General features: G+C 43.3%; 1 protein-coding gene across 2 annotated transcripts in view; it reads right to left on the bottom strand.

The window, feature by feature from the left end:
• Positions 1-18,642, bottom strand: part of PKHD1 (PKHD1 ciliary IPT domain containing fibrocystin/polyductin) — a 247,190-nt gene that overhangs the window by 217,472 nt on the left and 11,076 nt on the right. For both annotated transcript variants that reach the window (XM_063423458.1, XM_063423452.1), the window contains exons 11-27: positions 18,131-18,201; positions 16,568-16,669; positions 15,842-15,937; positions 14,602-14,737; positions 13,667-13,781; positions 12,569-12,844; positions 12,009-12,095; positions 11,301-11,394; positions 10,681-10,823; positions 9,878-10,008; positions 8,890-9,074; positions 8,270-8,408; positions 6,001-6,155; positions 5,308-5,492; positions 4,215-4,337; positions 2,565-2,670; positions 538-807 (exon numbers count right to left, since the gene is read on the bottom strand). In XM_063423458.1, coding sequence (XP_063279528.1) covers positions 538-807; positions 2,565-2,670; positions 4,215-4,337; positions 5,308-5,492; positions 6,001-6,155; positions 8,270-8,408; positions 8,890-9,074; positions 9,878-10,008; positions 10,681-10,823; positions 11,301-11,394; positions 12,009-12,095; positions 12,569-12,844; positions 13,667-13,781; positions 14,602-14,737; positions 15,842-15,937; positions 16,568-16,669; positions 18,131-18,201 — 2,414 coding nt within the window. The remainder of the gene's footprint in view (positions 1-537; positions 808-2,564; positions 2,671-4,214; positions 4,338-5,307; positions 5,493-6,000; positions 6,156-8,269; positions 8,409-8,889; positions 9,075-9,877; positions 10,009-10,680; positions 10,824-11,300; positions 11,395-12,008; positions 12,096-12,568; positions 12,845-13,666; positions 13,782-14,601; positions 14,738-15,841; positions 15,938-16,567; positions 16,670-18,130; positions 18,202-18,642) is intronic.

The following is an 18,642-nucleotide window of genomic DNA, read 5'->3' as shown; positions in this document are numbered from 1 at the left end:
TTTTAGAGTTGTTTGGAAGTGTTTGGGGTTTCTATGAATTAAAAGTGATTCCTAAACTTTGTGTGCCGTTATGCTCTCATTATGGGAAAAAAATGGTAGGAAAAGAGTTAGAAGAATTTTCTTCTCATGCAACAACAACAACAAAAAAGAAAAAAAAAGAAAAAAAAGAAAAAAAAGAAAAAAAAAGAAGAAAAAATAAAAGGTCAACTGCAGAAAAAAAATACAAACAATACCCCTCCCCCCCAAAAAGCAAACAATAAAACCAAACCAAAAATCTCCAAAACCAAAAGCACAGAAAAGGTGGCCATAACTTCTAGTTTAGGAACCCTTTGTTATTCCAAGCCCATCCCATGCTCAGCCATGGAGAGGTTTACAGGCTAATTACAGACTGTAATATAGATAAGAATTACTAAACATCTGAGTCCAAACCCTAAATACCATCTCGAGCATTCAACCCCGACTCTGGCGGAAAAAGAAGATAAAAAGCAACAAGAAGGAAGATGCAGGAAGCAGCTCCCTTGGAGGGCTCACACCTACCAATCTCTGAAGTGGAGGGAGGTTCAACAGCTCCCAGCGCTGGCTGGACTGTGAGGAGCACCCCTGGTCCCACGAGAGCAAAGCCGTGAGGTGCCACCAGCAGTGTCACCGCGTGTGTCCCCACGGGCAGCCTCGGCACCTGGCACATGGCCTGGGCGTGACCCAGAGCTGTGACACGGCAGCTCCTGCTGCTCACCTCCACCTGCAGGGCCTGCTGCTCCTCCCCGAAGCCAGCTCCCCTGAGAACCACCGTGCCCTGGGGCCCTCCACCTGGAGGAATAGGATCAGCAGGGTCACCTGTTGCCCCGGTTTTTCTGAGATTTTTAAAGTCTTCTACTTGTTCATAAGATGGAGTCAGTTCTTTAGTTTCTGTAGAATATTAAGGGTCAGTTTTTCATTTTCTCACACTTTGGAACATAAACAACCTTTCTTGGTTTTGTTCACTGTCCTTTGTTTACATATTTCTAGCCTGAAAATAATATTGGTTGACAGCTGGTCTGGCCGGTGGGGTGAAGGGGTAGTGACCCCAGAAGCCAATCTACAACCAGACCCACAAATGTATAAAAATTAAAGAAATAAACAGGCTCTTCCTCTTTTTGGGCAGCAGCTTTTCACTGCGGACCTCCTGCCTGTGTGTTGTTGTTTTGCTTTCACAGTGGCCCATGAATTTTGGCCTAGCGATGCCTGTGGGAAATCCAGGCACAGAAAATTCTCCAAACCCTGTGCATGCAGGCCCAAAGATTGAAATTAATGCAGGGTTCAGCTTGAGGCCTTGGAAAAGGCTTCCAGCTTTACAGCCCATGAGCAAGAATGTACGTTTGTAATATAGAGACATATTAAGGTAGGTAGTAGAGAGTTTTAAGGTTTTAAAGATATAGAAGTAGCTATAAAGGTAATAAGAAGTTTTAAGGTGTAGCTCCATAGGGTTGTGTATCACTTTATGATTGGATAAAAAGCATTGTGGCAGGACATGTGATACAGTTTAATTAGCTGTTGTGAATATTAATTAGGTGTGAAAATTAAAACAATATATGTGGCAGTAGTATATTGGCTAATAAACCTTTAAAACCTCTTGTAACCTGTGGTCTTGTGACCACTGACCATGGACAACTGACCTCTAAATTATGCAGTGAAGACGTTCTCCCCTTCATGAGACTGAGGCAATAAATCATGTTTTAAACATCTCTCAATGCTCCCATCTCTCTTAATATCCTGACAAATGCCCAGAATTTAATTTCAGACAACAGTTTAGAAGTTTTTACCAGCTTCAACAGAACATCCTAAAAACTACACCCCTGGTGATATCTCATCCTTCCGCATAACAGCAATTCCTGCCTGTCCCTGTCCAGGTGTTACATTTTTCCTTAAATTTTTATTAAAAATAACTTGAGCCAAGAGCTGTTTGTTGCTTTAGGCATCAAACCTGCCATTGTTTCTCTCCCCTTTATGCCTCTTCCATAGAATCATTGAGTAGTTAATGTTGGAAAACACCTCTGAGATCATCTATGTGTTCACCACTTAACCATGTCTCCAAATGCCACATCCACAAGACTTTTGAACCCTTACAGGAATGGTGACTCCACCACTGCCTTGAGCAGTCTGTTCCAGAGCCTGACAACCCATTCAACGAGGAAATTATTCCTAATAATTAGACTAAACTTCTCCTGATGCACATTAAGGCCACTTCCTATTATCCTATTTCTTTATCCCTGGAAGGAGACACCAAGCTCCATCTGCACCCTCCTCTCAGGGAGTTGTGGAGAGTAAGAAGGTCACCCTGAACCTCCTTTTCTCCAGTCTGAGCCTCCCCAGTTGCTCCTGCTGAGACCTGTGCTCCAGACCCTTCCCAGCTCCACTGCCCTTCTCAGGACAAACTTGTACACTCAGCATGTCTGGAACTGGAGCTGACCAGAAGTGACCCATAAAAGTTGCAGTTCCCATAAAATCCAAAAATTTACAAAAGGATACACATATACATGAAATCACCAGCATCTGGCAGATCTTTTTCACAGAAATTTTGTCATTACCTGATGAATACTCCACATCTCTGATTATGGGTGTCAGTTCCTGGCTGAACTGGAAAGAACACGAGCCAGAACAGTTTGCAGGGACATCATTCACCGTCACCACCACCTGGAGACAGACCAGAGGGTTACCTTAAAGCTGGTGAGGGAACAGAGGTGTTTTCTAGAGCCACAACTGACTGATAGATGCTGGTAGCCACCCTGAGAGCACCCAGTGCTAGAACAGGGCACAAACAGAGAGCTCTTCACCCCGCTGCAGTCCCACTGAAAATTTAATTGCAAACTTAAATAGCAAATTGCCAAAAAACTTGGCTCATTCAAGTCACAGCAGAGGACAGCTTTGGATGCTGCATCTCCAGCCCATCTCCCACCATCCTGAGACCCACATCTCCTCAAACTCCTGTTCTTCCAGTCACCAATTGAAGACTTCTTGCTTTCCCCAGGTTCTTTCCACTTTGCCTTGGGAATAAGTTTATTATGTTTAAAGCACTCTGGAAGACTAATTGAAATCCACAATGTGTCTTCTTAATATGCAGCCCTCAATTTTATTTTTTGGCCCATGTTGTCCACACTGAAGGAAAGAAACTGGGCTGTGACCTTGATTATCTAAAAGAGATATCAAGAAATATCCCTCCTGTGATCTTGATATCTTTGAAGAGTCAGCTGGCACAGGATAGGAAATAAAAGAGCCCCTCTTTATCTCTCTCCAAGTGTTAAGGGTGTGCCAGGAGAGTACACCAAAGCCTGCAAAAAGCAAAGCATCTGCCCCAAAGAAATGCAAGGAGCACAAAGTAGCTTGGGCAGAGACACAATAATTAGAGGGGCATTTTTACACTGCCAGAATAAAGCTTCAAAAACTACCAGAAAATTTATTTGCTGCTGCTAGTCTTGTATCACTGGGGCTATTTGAGGGTTTGTGCAGCACGGATGGAAAAGATGTCCTCGGTGGCTGAGTCACTGGAAGAAGAGCAATTCTCATGGCTGGGAACCAGGCTCATGAAAAAGGCAGGATGGCTTGGCCCCAGATGTTGCACAGCTGGGCTTGGAGCACATCCAGCATCACCCTGTTAACAGCCACAGGGCCTGTGAGCCTGCTGGAAAGAAAGCCAGCAATAGCCAAAGTTCTGCAACATCTGAGAGCAGAGCTGGAAACACATTTGTCCATCCAGCAGAGTGGAATAATTCCTCATTCAGCCTGAAACTCTCCTATCTCTTTCTTCCTTACGGGGGAATTGAGATCCAGAGAGGTTCAGGACTTGCCTAACTCACAGATGAGTATCCCAGCCACCAACTCATTTGTTTTGCTTATCAGTGTAACAGAGTATTGCAGGTGAATTTTGTAATTCACAATTTGGTGTCCAGCACCACAGGACCCACCAAGGGTAGGAGTTCAGAGATTTTCATCCCTTGGTCACTGCTTCCAAAAAAAAAAAGGATCTTGTCTTCCATCACCCATTCTCCCTACTTGCAACAGCTCTTGGAAGAAAGTCCTGCTCCACAAACCAGGCAGCAGAATATCAGAAATTTATGGCACAGAACATCAGATTCCTGAAATGGTTTTTTGGCAGAACAAGGTACTCAAATACCTATAAGACTCCTGGAGCTACACAACCCTGCTGAATCAGTGAAAAGTGTGGGAGCACATCAACTCACCTGTGTTTGGTTATGGAGGGTGGCAAGCATGTCCCCAAATATTGGTCCAATAAACACACCCCCATCATAAACCACACGAGTAGAAACAGTTGGCTTCAGGCCAGTGAGGTTTTCAGCAGAGACCTAGCAGAGATCAAGGAATCAGTTAAGTTTCTCATCCTTTTCCGTTCTGTGATTTTAAATTAAAATAGAATCTTTACAAGGAAATAACTCCTGGAAATTGCTCACTCTTCTTTCATGAATCATAGCTCCACCTCTAAATCTTCATTACTCAAAGTTTCAAAATACCTCCCTGCTCCCACCTTGACCAGGCAGGCAAAGAGATGACAAAGAAGTTCAGGAGTCAAGTTTGTAAATAAACTTCTAATACCCAATAATATAATTTGGATTTAGGCATGGAAAGATCTTCTCGAAGACATGATCTTAGGTGAAACAAGGGCCTGTGCAAGAGCTGAAGGTGCAGTTCAAACTATTTTCACCCTCCAGACCAACATCTTGAGCACTGAAATTTGTTGAAAATAAGATCACACTTTTAGGAGCTAAATATGAAAAGAAATACTTTCCTTTTTTTCCTTTTGAGGTAGAAAGCATCTCAGTCTGAGTCTTTACTCAAAAAGACTCTTCTGCTTGAAGCAGGACTAACATGACAAATCTTGGGATGGGAGAGTGTAAAGTGAACCTGAGATTTAGGAGAACCAGATGTGAAACCAGACAAAACAGTTCTCAGAAAAATACCCTCTTGGCAAATAAATGATGCCACAAATCTGTGAGGAGCTTCAGTTACTATACTGAAATCTTAATGTAGATATAATTAATGAAGATTTCATTTCAGTATTCCAGCCCCTTTCCTGTACAGAAATTACACTGAAGTCTCCTGGTTTTGAATCACAGACTCCATAGAATTTCTTCTCCTACAACTCTGTTTTTTTAAATTATTTAATCTGGAATTTGCTTAAGGTGCTGTTCCAAATAGGAAGATTGCCTAAATGTCCACGGTATCTTCATAAAAACAACCATTGTGAGAGTGAATCAGCCAAGACTAAAGACATCAAATGGGGATCAAAGTGGGGAGTAGTAAAAGAAATTAATGTACACTGATCACATTGGGCAAGTCCCCAGCTGTTTTGTCCCAAGTCAGTGTCCAGACACTTTCATAGCACGAGCTGGAGTCTCTGGTCACGGTGAAGTCACTGGTGTTGAAGAATGGAGCTGTAAAATTGTCCACATTGTCCTGCAAAAGCCTGCGGAGCTGGTGGGCAGAGATGTGCACTGAAATATCTGCAAAAGACATTAGAGGAGTTGATATCTCCATTTCCAGGAGAGCAGGAAAGTTTCATTATTAGTGCAAGGCTGTCATGGCTCAAACCTCTGCAGCTGCCAAATGAGTGACATTTATTGGACCCTAAACACAAAAAAAAAATCACAGAATTATAGAATAGAATCATAGAAAGATTTGGGCTGGAAAGGACCTTTAATCCCAGCAATGAACCCTAGACTAGGTTCCTCAAAGCCCCATCCAACCTGACCTCAGATGTTTCCAGCGATGGGGCCATCCATCACCTCTCTGGAGCCACTGCCACTGCCACTGCTCTGCCACTGTTTCCCCAACCTCATCATAAAAACTTTCTTCTTTATGTCTAATCTGAGATCATCCTCACTATTTAATAACAACCAGCCTGGCCTTGAGCACACACAGGGATGGGGCAGCCAAAACTTCTCTGGCAATTAATTCTTCCCTTGGCTTCCTGCTCAGGAAATCCAGGCCCTGACCTGCATCTCCCCTTACCTGGTATCACTTTGTTGGCCAAGTGGATGTGGAAGGTTCCTCCCAGAGGTGGGGATGACTTCTGCAGCCTCTGGATGCTGAGGCTGACTCTCACATCCTCCGTGGAAACATACAGGTGTCCAGATTCCTCAGAGCCCTCCCCAAGCACTGCACCTCTGTGGGACAGAGGGGGGTCACAGGAAGGCACCAGCAGTGGAGACCCACACTCCTGACACCCTGTCAGGACACCCTGTTTGCCTCCCAAATTTGCCCTAAACCAGGACACACCCCCATGGCAACCAACAGCTGAGGGACACCTATGGGAATAGCACTCCTGAAGGATTTAAGGGGGAGACGCCCAGAGCTCAAACAAAATTGGATATTCACAACTTCTTATTTCTTATCTCTCTCTATGACCTCCTGAAAGGTGGTTTTAGTGAGGTGGGGTTGGTCTCTATCTCCAGACAGCAGCTGACAGAACGAGACGACACAGTCTCAAGATGCACCAAGGGAAATATAGGTTGTGTTAGGAAAAAGGTTTTTTAGGAAAGAGTGATAAAGTACTGGAATCATCTGCCTGGGGAGTTGGTGGAGTCACCATCCCTGGATGGGTTTAAGAAAAGACTGTGGCACCCAGTGCCTGGTTTAGTTGAGGTGTTAGGGCTGGGTTGGACTCGAAGATCTTAAAAGTCTCTTCCAACCTGGTCATTCTGTGATTCTGTGAATTAGGCAGGCAATGCACATGGCAGAAAATTATAGAAAATGACCTTTTTAAATTTATGATAGAAGAAATAATTCATACACCATCAAGCACCAAAGAGTGTTACCCCAGTACTGGTGTTTCTAGAGAACCAGCTCAGTGCAGCTTGCATAGCATCTGCAACGGTAAAGTAAAAATATTTCTTGTAATCTCCTCGAACCCATGAAAATATCAAGTCTCCTGAATTACAGAGATTTCACATTGTACAATCATTTAGGCTGGAAAAGACCCCTAAGATCGAGCCCAATCATTAACCTGTTAACCCATTAACCCTACATTACCAAGTCCATCATTAAACCGCGCCCCAGACATCACATCTGTGTTGGAGTAATTCAAGTTCACCCAAAACCCAATTTCTAGAAGTTAAAATGCTTTTCCCCTTCTCCTCTACAATTCTCGTGTTTCAAAGGAAAAGGAGCTCTCTGTGGTAAAACGATGCCACCGTGTGTTAAGTGCCTGGATAACAAGAGGCTTCTGCAGAGCAAAATTCCACAAAACAAAACCAAAGGGATCACTGAGCTGTTTGTACAGCTGGTACAAGATTTTAGTCAATATTCCTGTTCTGACAGGAATAGGAATTGTATTGGATTAAATCACAGCCCGTGTTCGGCGAAGAGAAAGAGCCAGGTTTATTTTGAAGATGTCCAAAGACAGTGCTCAGCCCACCCATTTTTAAAGTTTGTGCTGATTCCTGCTTCTCTGGTACTTTCCTCTGTGAGACTGTGCCAAGCACCTTTTTTTTATCCTGGTGACAGGTACTGTAATCAAACTGCCTCTTAATCCTTTTTTTTAATTAGCTAAACAGGTGGAGCTTCTTGAATCTTCTTCCCCTAGGCATTTTCCAAAGCTCCATAGTGATGCTCATGGTAATTTTTTTCCCATTTTTTTCTAAATTTATTCAAAATATATAGCCATGGGTGTTATTTGCAGCATTCCATTGTCAGTCTTCAGGCTCCACACAGGAGGAGAAATTTTCCCTCTTCCTATTAGTTACACCTCTGGTTATGCATCTCAACCACCACAAACATGCCCCCGTATTCTCATTCCTGCCCTTACCCTTTGTGGTTTATGTTAAGATAACTCAGTTTGACTCAGCTGGATACAATCCAACTTTTATAGGACCCATTTTCTGCCAGTACAAACCTTTAGTGTTACAGTTTCTGATCTAGTTATAGCCCACAGCTCTGATTCCTCTGTCATTGTTGGGAGGAACAGAAACCTCATCTCAGCAAACAAGGACACCTAAGGTGGATTTTCAGTGTCTGAAGTGGGAATTGGTGTCATTAATGGTGATTTGGAGACACCTCTGGATGATCTTCATCCACTGTTCCAGATGGGTTTAGATTTCCTTCCTTTAGATTTCCACATCACACTTTGATGACCCACGGATATCTGACATCCCAAGTTATCCCAAACTTCCAAAGAACCTCTTGTTTTCAGCTGAGCCCAGCTGACAACCAGCTCCAGATACATTGGGGGAACTGTAGGAGGTGTTACAGGGTATTGAGATGAGCTACTCTCCATCCCTACCTTGGAGAGAGAAGGGGCAGGCTGGCACCACAGCCAGACACCCTCCAGGACACGTTGTAGGTGGGAGGAGACCCCACCACAGACACTGCTTCAATTATCCTCCCCTCTGGCCAGAAGGGTTGGGGGTCTCTCTGAGAAACTGAAAGAAAAACCAAAAATATTCATTAGAGTAAGGAGAGCAGAGGTGACCGTGCCCAGGGTATTGTCATTTCATAGCTGGAAACACCTGCTTTGCATTTTTTTAAATTGTATGTCATAGAATCATTAAAATTGGAAAGGGCCTCTAATCTCACAGAGTCCAACTATTCTGCAGCACTGCCCAGGCCACCAATAACCCATGTCCCCAGGTGCCACATCTACACATTTTTGAACCTTTCCAGGGGTGGTGATTTCACCACAGTCTGGTCCATTTGTAGAACCACATTTTAAATAAACCAAGAACACTGATACTTTGGCAATTCCTTCTCAACTGCTGTCACAAAAAAAAAAATATAAGATCAAGAAAAAAAAAATTGTTCCTGTTGTGAATTTTCCCTTTGAAAAAGTTTCATCCAGTTTTATTTCTATAGATTTAACAGAATATCCTGGGGGGGAAAGAAACCCAAAAGAGATGCCTTTACCAGTCACAGCTCTGTCAGCAATGATGAGCTCATCGAGATAAAATGATCCAGGTGTTTCTTTTGGCAGCACAAGGCTCTGCAAGTTTATCTGATGCACAAATACTGGGGAATCGGCTGGGAGGTCCTGGAGAAGACCAGAGAGATTCACACACCTCTTCCAGAGGTTGGTGCAGGTAAATGTCCAGCTGGAAGACACCAAGATTGGGACAAAAAACCAAATCTGAGGTGACTGTGAAGATTCCAAACAATCAGGTACTGTTTTTGTCACTACTGGTATTTAGCACAAGCCACATGCTCAGTGGTTTGTGATTACTCACCATGTCCTTGTTGGGTTTCACAGAGTGAGAAATGAGGATTTAGATCTCTGCTTGTGTTTTCCCCTCTGAATCATTCAAGTGGGATATGGGAATGACTACACCTGCTTTATTTTTGGCAAAATACCACAACAGCATCAGTGACCTCAAGGGGGGTCAATCCAGAATTGAACCCCTCAGATCTCTTCAGGTTCTTCTGATACTCCTGATTTTTTTCAGTCTGCCTGCTCTAAACTTTGTGTCTGCTATCAAATGTTTTCTACTCATGGAATTCTAAGTGAATAAAAAAATATCAAAGGCTACAACAATTTCCAAATATGTCAATGGGTAGAGTAAAAAAAAATGGAGTAAAAAACCCAAGCAATTCTCTCTCTTACTGCAAAAAAATGACTGGGAAGGAAACTGGGGAATTTATGTTCTCAAAAATCTTCAAGTATACCTGTATGTCACAGAGGTTTTATAATGCACATAGCAAGAAACATGGAAATGTACTCATTAAATCCTCCAAAAACCATGGAAACACATTCCAGCAATGACTCTATAGGGACAGATCTTTTGTCAGATTACTCCAACTGAAAAATTATTCCTATATAAATAAGAACTTCCTCAGTTTTCCTGCTGCACCTTCTTACTATGGAAAATGTAATCTCTGATAACTGTAATTTTCTGGATACCTTTTAGAGTCAGCTTCGTTGTAGTCCCATTGGCAGGTGAGGTTTCTCCTCACTGGACAGGAAGAGACATTGGTGTAGGACACTGAGAGATGAAGGATGTTGCTCATGTGGCCTTTATGTGCAAAACACACCTGCAAAAATGGGGGAAAGATTTTTACAAATCAAAACACAGGTAATTTATATATAATATATATAGTGGAAGATAAAGGAAGACATTCTATTTTCATTCTGGTTTAACACTGGGTTGTTTGGTCTGGAGAAGAAAAGATTCTGGGGAGACCTTAAAGCCTCTTCCAGTGCCTAAAGGGGCTCCAAGAGAGCTGGAGAGGGAATTAGAGCTGTAGAGGGCAGCTTTGGCACCCAGGTGTGCCACAACATGACATCAAACTCACCCCTGGGGCTTCCCTGAAGTTTTGGGTTTATTCCTGACAGAAGTAGGAGAAGATGAGCAGAACAGTGATCAATGATAGACCACCAAATAATAAAAGATTCTTTCCTTTTGTCAAGAAAGGGTTGTCCTCATCCTTTCTACCTCTCTCCAACACCATCCCACTTTTTTTCCTTTCCCACAGCAAGGGCTGTATCCTCAGGAACAGTTAACAGCCAGGTGTGCTAAAAAATATCTGCATCTCAGAGATCCAAAACCACTCTCAAACCAAATAAAAGATGCACTGCTCTGTGCTAAGACACAATGCTTGGTAGATTTGGGGGGACTGTAAGCTGACCAGAGGACTTTATGTTGCTTTTTAGGCTCTGAGCACTCGGTGCTCAGTGCAAGCTGCTTGTTAAGAGGAGCCACTCACGTGTGTGTATTTAGTAAGGTCATATCTTGGTAGTGTTGATGGGGAAGTTTTCACCAGCTGGCTTGGTCTGTGGATGCTGAACCTCCCACAGAAAGGCTCTGTTCCACTGATAATGTGTCCTGTGGTGATGATGTTCTTCATATCTGAGGATATTCAAAAAAAAAAAAAGAGGAAATGAGGGGTTTCAAAGAGATTCAGAAGACACCAGTACAGTTAAGATTTGTGAAAACACAAGAAGTGGGTATCCAGAAATTGTCAAACAGTCCTACTCCAAGAATTCTTCTGCCAGAGTTCAAGGTAATTTTTTGTTTTGTTTGTACAACACTCTCAGGCACGGATTCCTGGGGTTGTCCTGCACAGGCTCAGGAGTTGGATTTGATGATCCTTGTGGTCCCTTCCACCTTTGGATATTCTGTCACTATGATTATCATATTGATCATGTTGTTTTTAATGTACACACACAACGAATAAATTGTAAACATGAACATGTACTTATACCCATTAAAAGTGTAAATTTACTACCAGTAAAAGTTTAAAGAACATTTATGTCACAAAAGCAGATCAATTCCCACAATAAATATTTCTGTGGCTAATGCTTATTTGCCACAGAAGGTCCCTACCTTCTTTCTCAAAACCACAGTGAAAAAGGATTTTAGCAGAAGTTGGCTCAGTTTCACATCCTACTGAAAGGAGTTCTTCTATTGCTGCTTGCACCTTTAAAAGAAATTAAGAAAGCGAAAAGCAGTCAGTTACAATCATTTCAGCAGAGATTCCAACACACACATCATCACTTCATTTTTCATCAGCCAGGGAGCAGTGCCACAGCACCTCTGAACAAGCAGGTAGCCAAATATTAAAAGAATAAAAATGTTAAATAAGAACATGAAAAAAATTATCTCAGCAGAATGTAAACATTCATGTCTGATAACTTTCAGGGGTGTGAGACATCCTCAGTCCAATGATTGTTGTGGAGCCATCACTCAGGATCACTTTAATGTTGATAAATTACCACATCAAGAGACTGTGGGTTGTAGGAGAAGCCAGAGTCATACAAGACACATCTGGCCTTAGAGAAGTCCAAGGATCTGGATCAATGAAACTCCAAAATATCTGGATGTTGTGATAAGCTCAGAAAACACCTGGGAGTCAATGCTCAAGAAAAAAAAAATCCCTTTGTAATATATTCTCAGTTAAAAAAAAATAAATTACCTCTATATCACATAAATTTATCTCAGCTTCTGGGACAAATCTTAACTTTTGTCAAGCACCTGAGCTCCACCAATTCCACCCCAGCAGAGGACCCTGTGTCTGTGTTTAATGTCACCCACCTGGTGAGCTGTAGCATTTGTGGGGATCATTTTCAGCGTGTTGTTCCAGGAGATACTGAAATAACCTGTACCAGACACAGTCAACATCTGGTAAAAAAAAAAAAAAAAAAAGAGAAGCAAATCAAGAAATGAAAACAGATGCATGAGACACACACCCCTCAAACCTGACATCTTCTACTGAGGAGGATTTTACAGCCAGCACTTTGCCTTTTTAAGCCTCTGTGAATCAGGGATCCCTTCCAAGAATCACTTCAGCTACTCTTAAACTGCCCTTGTCCAACAAGGAACAGGATTCCTACATTAACAGGAGAGCAAGGGATACAGACCAGTGCAGCTGCAAATGGTCCTGAAAGCTCCTGACCTGCAGGGGTTTAACCATTAAGAAAAAACTTCCCTCGTTCCTGGGTGTTTACACACACCCACTAATGTGTGTAAAAACCACAGACAACTTCAGCTCACGATGCTCTTCTCATCAGCTGTCTCAGGAGGTTGAAAACAAGGTGGAAACACACATTTTTTTCACATCCAGCACCCACAAGGCAGCTGCAGGCAGCACTGACCTGCACTTCTGGAAGATGCAAGGCCTGAGCCCGAATTTCGTGCCTCTCAGTGTAGTAGTTGTTCACCACACGTGGGTCCAGCCACGTGTTGTGCATCTGGACTCCAACTCTCATCCCCTTGCTGGGTGTCTTTGCATGATGCAGCGCTTCCAGGTAGTACCTTGAACCAGCAGTTAGCTCAAATTTCTGGGATTTTGGCTGCCAAAGTTCACTCCAGTTCCTTACCCAGTTCTCAGACCACTCTGAATTGCCAGCAGGGAGAGAAGCAATTCTCACCTGTGTGCAGAACAACCAAGTCACAGAATTGTAGAATGGTTTGGGTGGGAAGGGACATCAAAAACCATTTCATTCCACCCCCTGCCATGGGTAGGGACACCTTCCACTATCTCAGGTTGCTCCAAGCCCTGACCAACCTGGCCTTGGACACTTCCAGGGATCCAGGGGCAGCCACAGCTTCTCTGGGCACCCTGTGCCAGGGACTCACCACTCTCTCAGGGAAGAATTTTTTCCTAATATCCAATATAAACCAACTTTCTTTCCATTTGAAGCCATTAAATCAGTTAGTGACATTTCTCCAGCCCCAAATAACATTTAGTCCAGTGCCACAGCTCCAAAAAATAGAAAAATGAACATCATATTTGTGTTTATAACTGATAGCCATGGGTTGATGGCTCACAAATTCCTCCCTATTATATAGGAAAAACCATAATTTCAAAGAACTTTTGTTTAAGGTTCAATATCACAAAGAAAATAAATCCTATGGCTCACCCTAGCACTAATAACAGATCCTCAAATAACTTTTCATGGATGGCTTCAGTTCAGACAGAAATGTGCTGAACTAACAAAAAAACCTTCTGGAAAAGACAAGCAATTAGTCTGGTTGCAAGAGTGATTTTGTTTTATGAGCTATATAATGGACAGGGCTGATGTAAAATATCAAAAATAATCACACAGATTTGATTCTGTAACAGATTCATAAGAGACAATAAACAAATCCACACTGGGGGAATTTCTGCTTGTTATCACCTTAATTAAAACCCTTTTCATCCTCATTTTTCATTTTCATTTCATCTCATTTTTCTCTACCAAGAATATTACCTTCTGTTTTGGATCTTGGGACAAACTTAAGTAGAGAGATGCCTGACCATCTGCCTGAATCCAGAAGGTGTAATTGTTGGTCTGAGGAGCCACAAAAAATCCACGGAGTCTGGAGCTGAGCAAAAATAGAACACCCATAATAAACAAAAGAGTTACAGCAAAAAAAAAACCCAAAACAACAAACTACACTCCACCTTCATATGCACACTGAATAACAAGAACAGATTTTAAACCATTTTAACAAAACAAACCTTGCTATTCTAAAGCTGAAGTAACCTCAAAATGACCCAATTTCACATTAAATGTCAATTATGCTTTACAAAAGTTTCAAAAAGGAAAGAAAAAACAGTCCCATGAAACTAAGTGCGATTTTGTTAGTGGCCACTTCAGTGCATTTCTTCTCAAAGTCTTAACCTTGAACATGCAGGAAAAAGCCAAAACCACACTCAGAATCAAACAGCAAAACCAGAGAAGTGGTAGAAAAATGTAACAACTCATGCACATTGTAGTTTTTCAAGGTCATATCTGAAGAGGGAACCAACAGAGTTCAGGAATTTATGTATTTGCACTAACTCCACCTTTGCTGCCAACATCAGCTGAGAACCTGCCCCTCCACATCTGGCCACAGCTCCAGCCCAAAAACAGCCTCAAACTGGAGCACCTTCTACATCCAGAGTAAATTTTTTTTTGTGGTATTTCAGCATATCTAGGCCAGGTAGAGCAAAAATATTGAGGGGAGGCAAAAGGAGGAAAAAACAAAGCACTTCACTGCATATTTTAAGCTTCAAAAGGACCTCGGAGCAAAGGGTTTCCTTTGATTTATGGGAGATATGCAGTGAGGCTCTGCTATAAAGAGCTGTCAGGTGTTTTTGCTACACCTTACACTGCTAAAGGTGATTGCCATGGCTTCGTCTCTTTTTAAGATCACTGAGTACCTGAAGGACTCCTTTGCCCCAGACAGAAACCTTACTGGGGAGCTGGCATTAGGTACAAACTGCCATCTGTATCCAGGACCTGCTTCTGTCAGATCAGAGGCATCATCCCAGACTTCAAAGAGAAGCCCTCTGTTTCCTAGAAAGTTAAAACAAAAGTATTCTCAGCAGCAGCCAGCAGAAATCCCAGAGCACATGCTGGAATCAGTGCTGAAGGAGGCAGGCCAGAGAGAAAATTTTAATAATAAATTGCCTCTGTTTGTGGGGTATTTTGCAGTCTAAGGCAGAACACAGATCTCGCCACAGGGAATTTGTTTTACCTTGAAATTCTCCACCAGAAATAACAAAACTCTGCAGAGAGAAGAGCATCCAACCTGCTCACATGTCTGCTCTTGCAGGAAAAGGCACTGAGATGACCCACGGACAAAGTGAAGCCTGACTTTGTGCACTAAAGTCCCCTTCTGCAATGCTCCACTCCAAGAGTGTCCCCAGAAGCCTCTGCAGTAACTCCAGTTCACCCATCCTTCCTCTAAATATTATCCACACCTTTTTCCCCTCATTTTCCACAGCCATGCACACCAGTCTGACCTTCCTCCCACCATCTCCTGTCTGCACATGCTGGGCTGAGCTCTCCACCTTGGTTTTCCTGGCTACAGAATCACAGAATGGTTTGGAAGGGACCATTCATGTTTATCCAGTCCAACCTCCTGCCATGAGCAGGGACATCTCCAGCCAGAGCAGGTTACTCAGAGCTGCACCTAAACTGGCCTTGAATGTTTCCAGGGATGGAGCATCCACCACTTTTCTGGGCAAACTGTGCCATGGCCTCACCCCCCTCACTGTAGAAAAATACCTTCTTTAGATATAATTTAAACAGACCCCCTTCTAATTTAAAACCATCACCCCCTGTCCTATTACTAATTAAAGTCCCCTAATAAATTTCATCCCCATGTTTCTGAAAGCCCCCTTTAGGCACTAGAAGGGGCTCTCAGGTCTCCCTGGAGCCTTCTTTTCTCCAGGCTGGATAACCCCAGCTCTCTCATCAGTCTTTCCTCATAGCAGAGATGCTCCAGCCCCTGAATTATTTGTAGCCCCCTTCCCTACCACTCCAAAAAAACCTGAGTTGATGTTGAAGCAGACAGTGTTTTGGAAAGCTCTGTTTCTTGATTGCATTCATCACCAAAGGGTTTTTGCCCCAAATTTTGTGTATGTTTGCTTATTTGGAGCATCAGGAACGCCTCACCTGGCTGGGGGACACCAAGCCTCCTGCCCTCACCCACAGGCTCAGTGGTGCATCTGATTTCCCGGGGAGACACATGCTTGACTCTACAGGGAACACCTGCCAGCAGGGAGAGGAGATAAACGTGGTGTGGGAGACCTTGAAAACACAGCTGAGCTGCAGCATGAACACATCCCAGAGTCCTGGAGGGGTTTGGGTAGGGAGGGACCCTACAAACATGTAGTTCCAAGCACCTTTCTATGGACAGGGTCACCTTCCACCAGACCAGGTTGTTCTGCTGGAGCTCCTTCAGGTACTGGAAAGTGCTCCAAGGTCTCCTTATTTTCTTCAGTCTGAACAGCCCCACCTCTCTCAGCCTTTCCTTATAGTATAGGTGTTTTACCTGTCTGATCATTTTTGTGTCACTCCTCTGGATTCATTCCAACAGGTCCATGATTTTCCTGTGCTGAGGACCCTGGATATGGTTCTCTGGGTGGGGTTTCACCTGAGCAGAGAGGGAGAATCCCCTCCCACCCACCTTCTTCCCAAAAGGGATCAACATTTTGCCACTAGCCTGGGCTGGTACTGCCAGCAAACAGAGCAGTCCATGCCCACAATCAGAATAACTGGACCTTCCTGGAGGTCACCCTTACAATTCCCACACTGCTATCCCTGAACATCTCTTGGGTTTTGCAGTCAGAGCCAAACTGTATTTAAAAAAAAAAAAAAAATTCACGTTTCTGCTCTTACCTGCAGCAGTGACCTGCACTGGCTCCTCAAAGAAATCCCCGGTGACAGTGAGATCAGTGCCACCAGCCAGGCTCCCTGCAGCTGGGAACACGGAGAATATCTCTGCAGGGCAGGGAAAAGAGGGATCTGAGCACAGCCCTGCAGAGGTAAATCTCAGCCCCATTCCTGGGAAAGCAGAGGTAAATCCCAGCCCCGTTCCTGGGAAAGCAGAGGTAAATCCCAGCCCCGTTCCTGGGAAAGCAGAGGTAAATCCCAGCCCCGTTCCTGGGAAAGCAGAGGTAAATCCCAGCCCCGTTCCTGGGAAAGCCTGCAGTGCCTGTGCACTGCTTCCAGCCAGAGCAGGCTCCTGTGAATGGAACCAGCTTCCCACTGATCCTGTTTTTGGGATCTCTGGGATGACACCAGGAATGAAGAGCATGGATAATCGGGCCACATTACAGGGGGAACACTGCAATGCTTGGGCTGTTACTTAGCAGTGGCTGCATCTGTCATGTTTAGATTGCAAACTGCTCTATTCTGTGCCATTGGGGATCTCCAGGGGAAAAAAGGCAGAATTAAAACTGGTTTAATCCTGTTGACCTTCTCTGACTCATGTCTCAATTTAGTCCTTAGGTTTAAATGTTACCACTCTTTCCAGTCATCCCTCAGACTTCAGGGATTAATGGAGAGAGCTGAATATCTGAGTGTCTGCATCATGACCATGAGATCCTTTCAGGATTTTATCTGTTACAGGTGTGCCATCCCACAGGAAAACTATTTTTCTTTTTGATGACAATTACCTACTTTGCACTCATACTGGATTTTAATCACCCAGTTCTACTTTAATAGCTCTGGGGAAAAAAATACTAATAAGAAAAATATGAGGGATTTTGGTCTATACCCGCATCTTTTTTGTTATTTCATCTGGTATTTAGACACTAATTTTACAATATTTTACTGACTAGCACAGGGCTGTCTACTGGACAGATCTAGCAGATCTTTCTGCTCATGCTCTGCCCACAGTCAATTTCATTCACGGTTATTTCATCTCACTCTGCTTTAAATTGTAAATAAACACATAAAGTTACTCTTCTTAACAAAGAGTTGTCTACAATACAGCTTGAAACATCACATGCAGGTTACTTTTAATGCACCTGAAGTAATTTTTTAAACTAATGGTGCAGCAGCCTGCCATTCACCACTTATCCAGAACTCAGTCCTTGGAGAAGCTGAACATCACCTCCTCCCTGTAGCCAGTGTGGGAGCTCTCACCCTGAGCTCTGCATTCTCAAAATTTCAGCCTCACCAAATACAGGGTGATTTAAGGGGGGAAAGTTTCTCTGTGAGCAACACCTCAACTCTGTAACTGATCTGACAGGACAAGGAACAACACACATAAATCTGGTTGTCTTGTAATTTTTGATCCACAGCTTTTCGCTTAGTCAAGCCCATACCAGGGGAGTGGAACACCAAAGTGAGGACAGAACAGGATTACATCCCTGGGGAAAGCAGCAGTGAGAGATCTTTTCCTAGACCACACTGGGACTGATGAAGACAGCACCAGTGAGGTGGATCAGTGAATACCTGGATGAGTCTGATACAGGAAAAGCTCTTGTTTGGCACTGATGAGCCAAGCACCTTTGTGCACTGCTGACCTGCAAGAGAGAAGATGCCTGAGAGATCCTGGGCTGTGTAAATAAAAGCAGACCTTCATTTGGCAGGGCAGAAAACTGACTCTCCAGAGGAGCAGTGGAACATTTCTGCCATCTCCAAGAGCTCCTTTCACCAGCACATTGAAGCATGGATTCTTGAGACCCCATTACATGGCTGAAACACTTTATTAGAAGCACTAGCACATTGTAAAGTATGTTTACTTTGTAAATGTATGACTTTACACAGTCAGAACCTGTTTTCACCTTCTTTTATGGCTAAATTCTTTCCCATTTGTATGAATGAACACTGAAGATAAAGTATAAAAACACCAGTGTGGAAATGCTTTGGGGAAAAATACACCCTTTTCTTTCCCAATCAGACAACCATCTTCTCAAGGTAACAAAACCTTATTTCTAGGCAACAAAATGCACAATTTAGGAAAA

Source organism: Prinia subflava, chromosome 2 (genome assembly GCF_021018805.1).
Source record: "Prinia subflava isolate CZ2003 ecotype Zambia chromosome 2, Cam_Psub_1.2, whole genome shotgun sequence".
Classification (NCBI taxonomy): domain Eukaryota; kingdom Metazoa; phylum Chordata; class Aves; order Passeriformes; family Cisticolidae; genus Prinia; species Prinia subflava.
The sequence above is the reverse complement of the archived record's forward strand: the minus strand, read 5'-3'. Positions and strand labels throughout refer to the sequence as shown.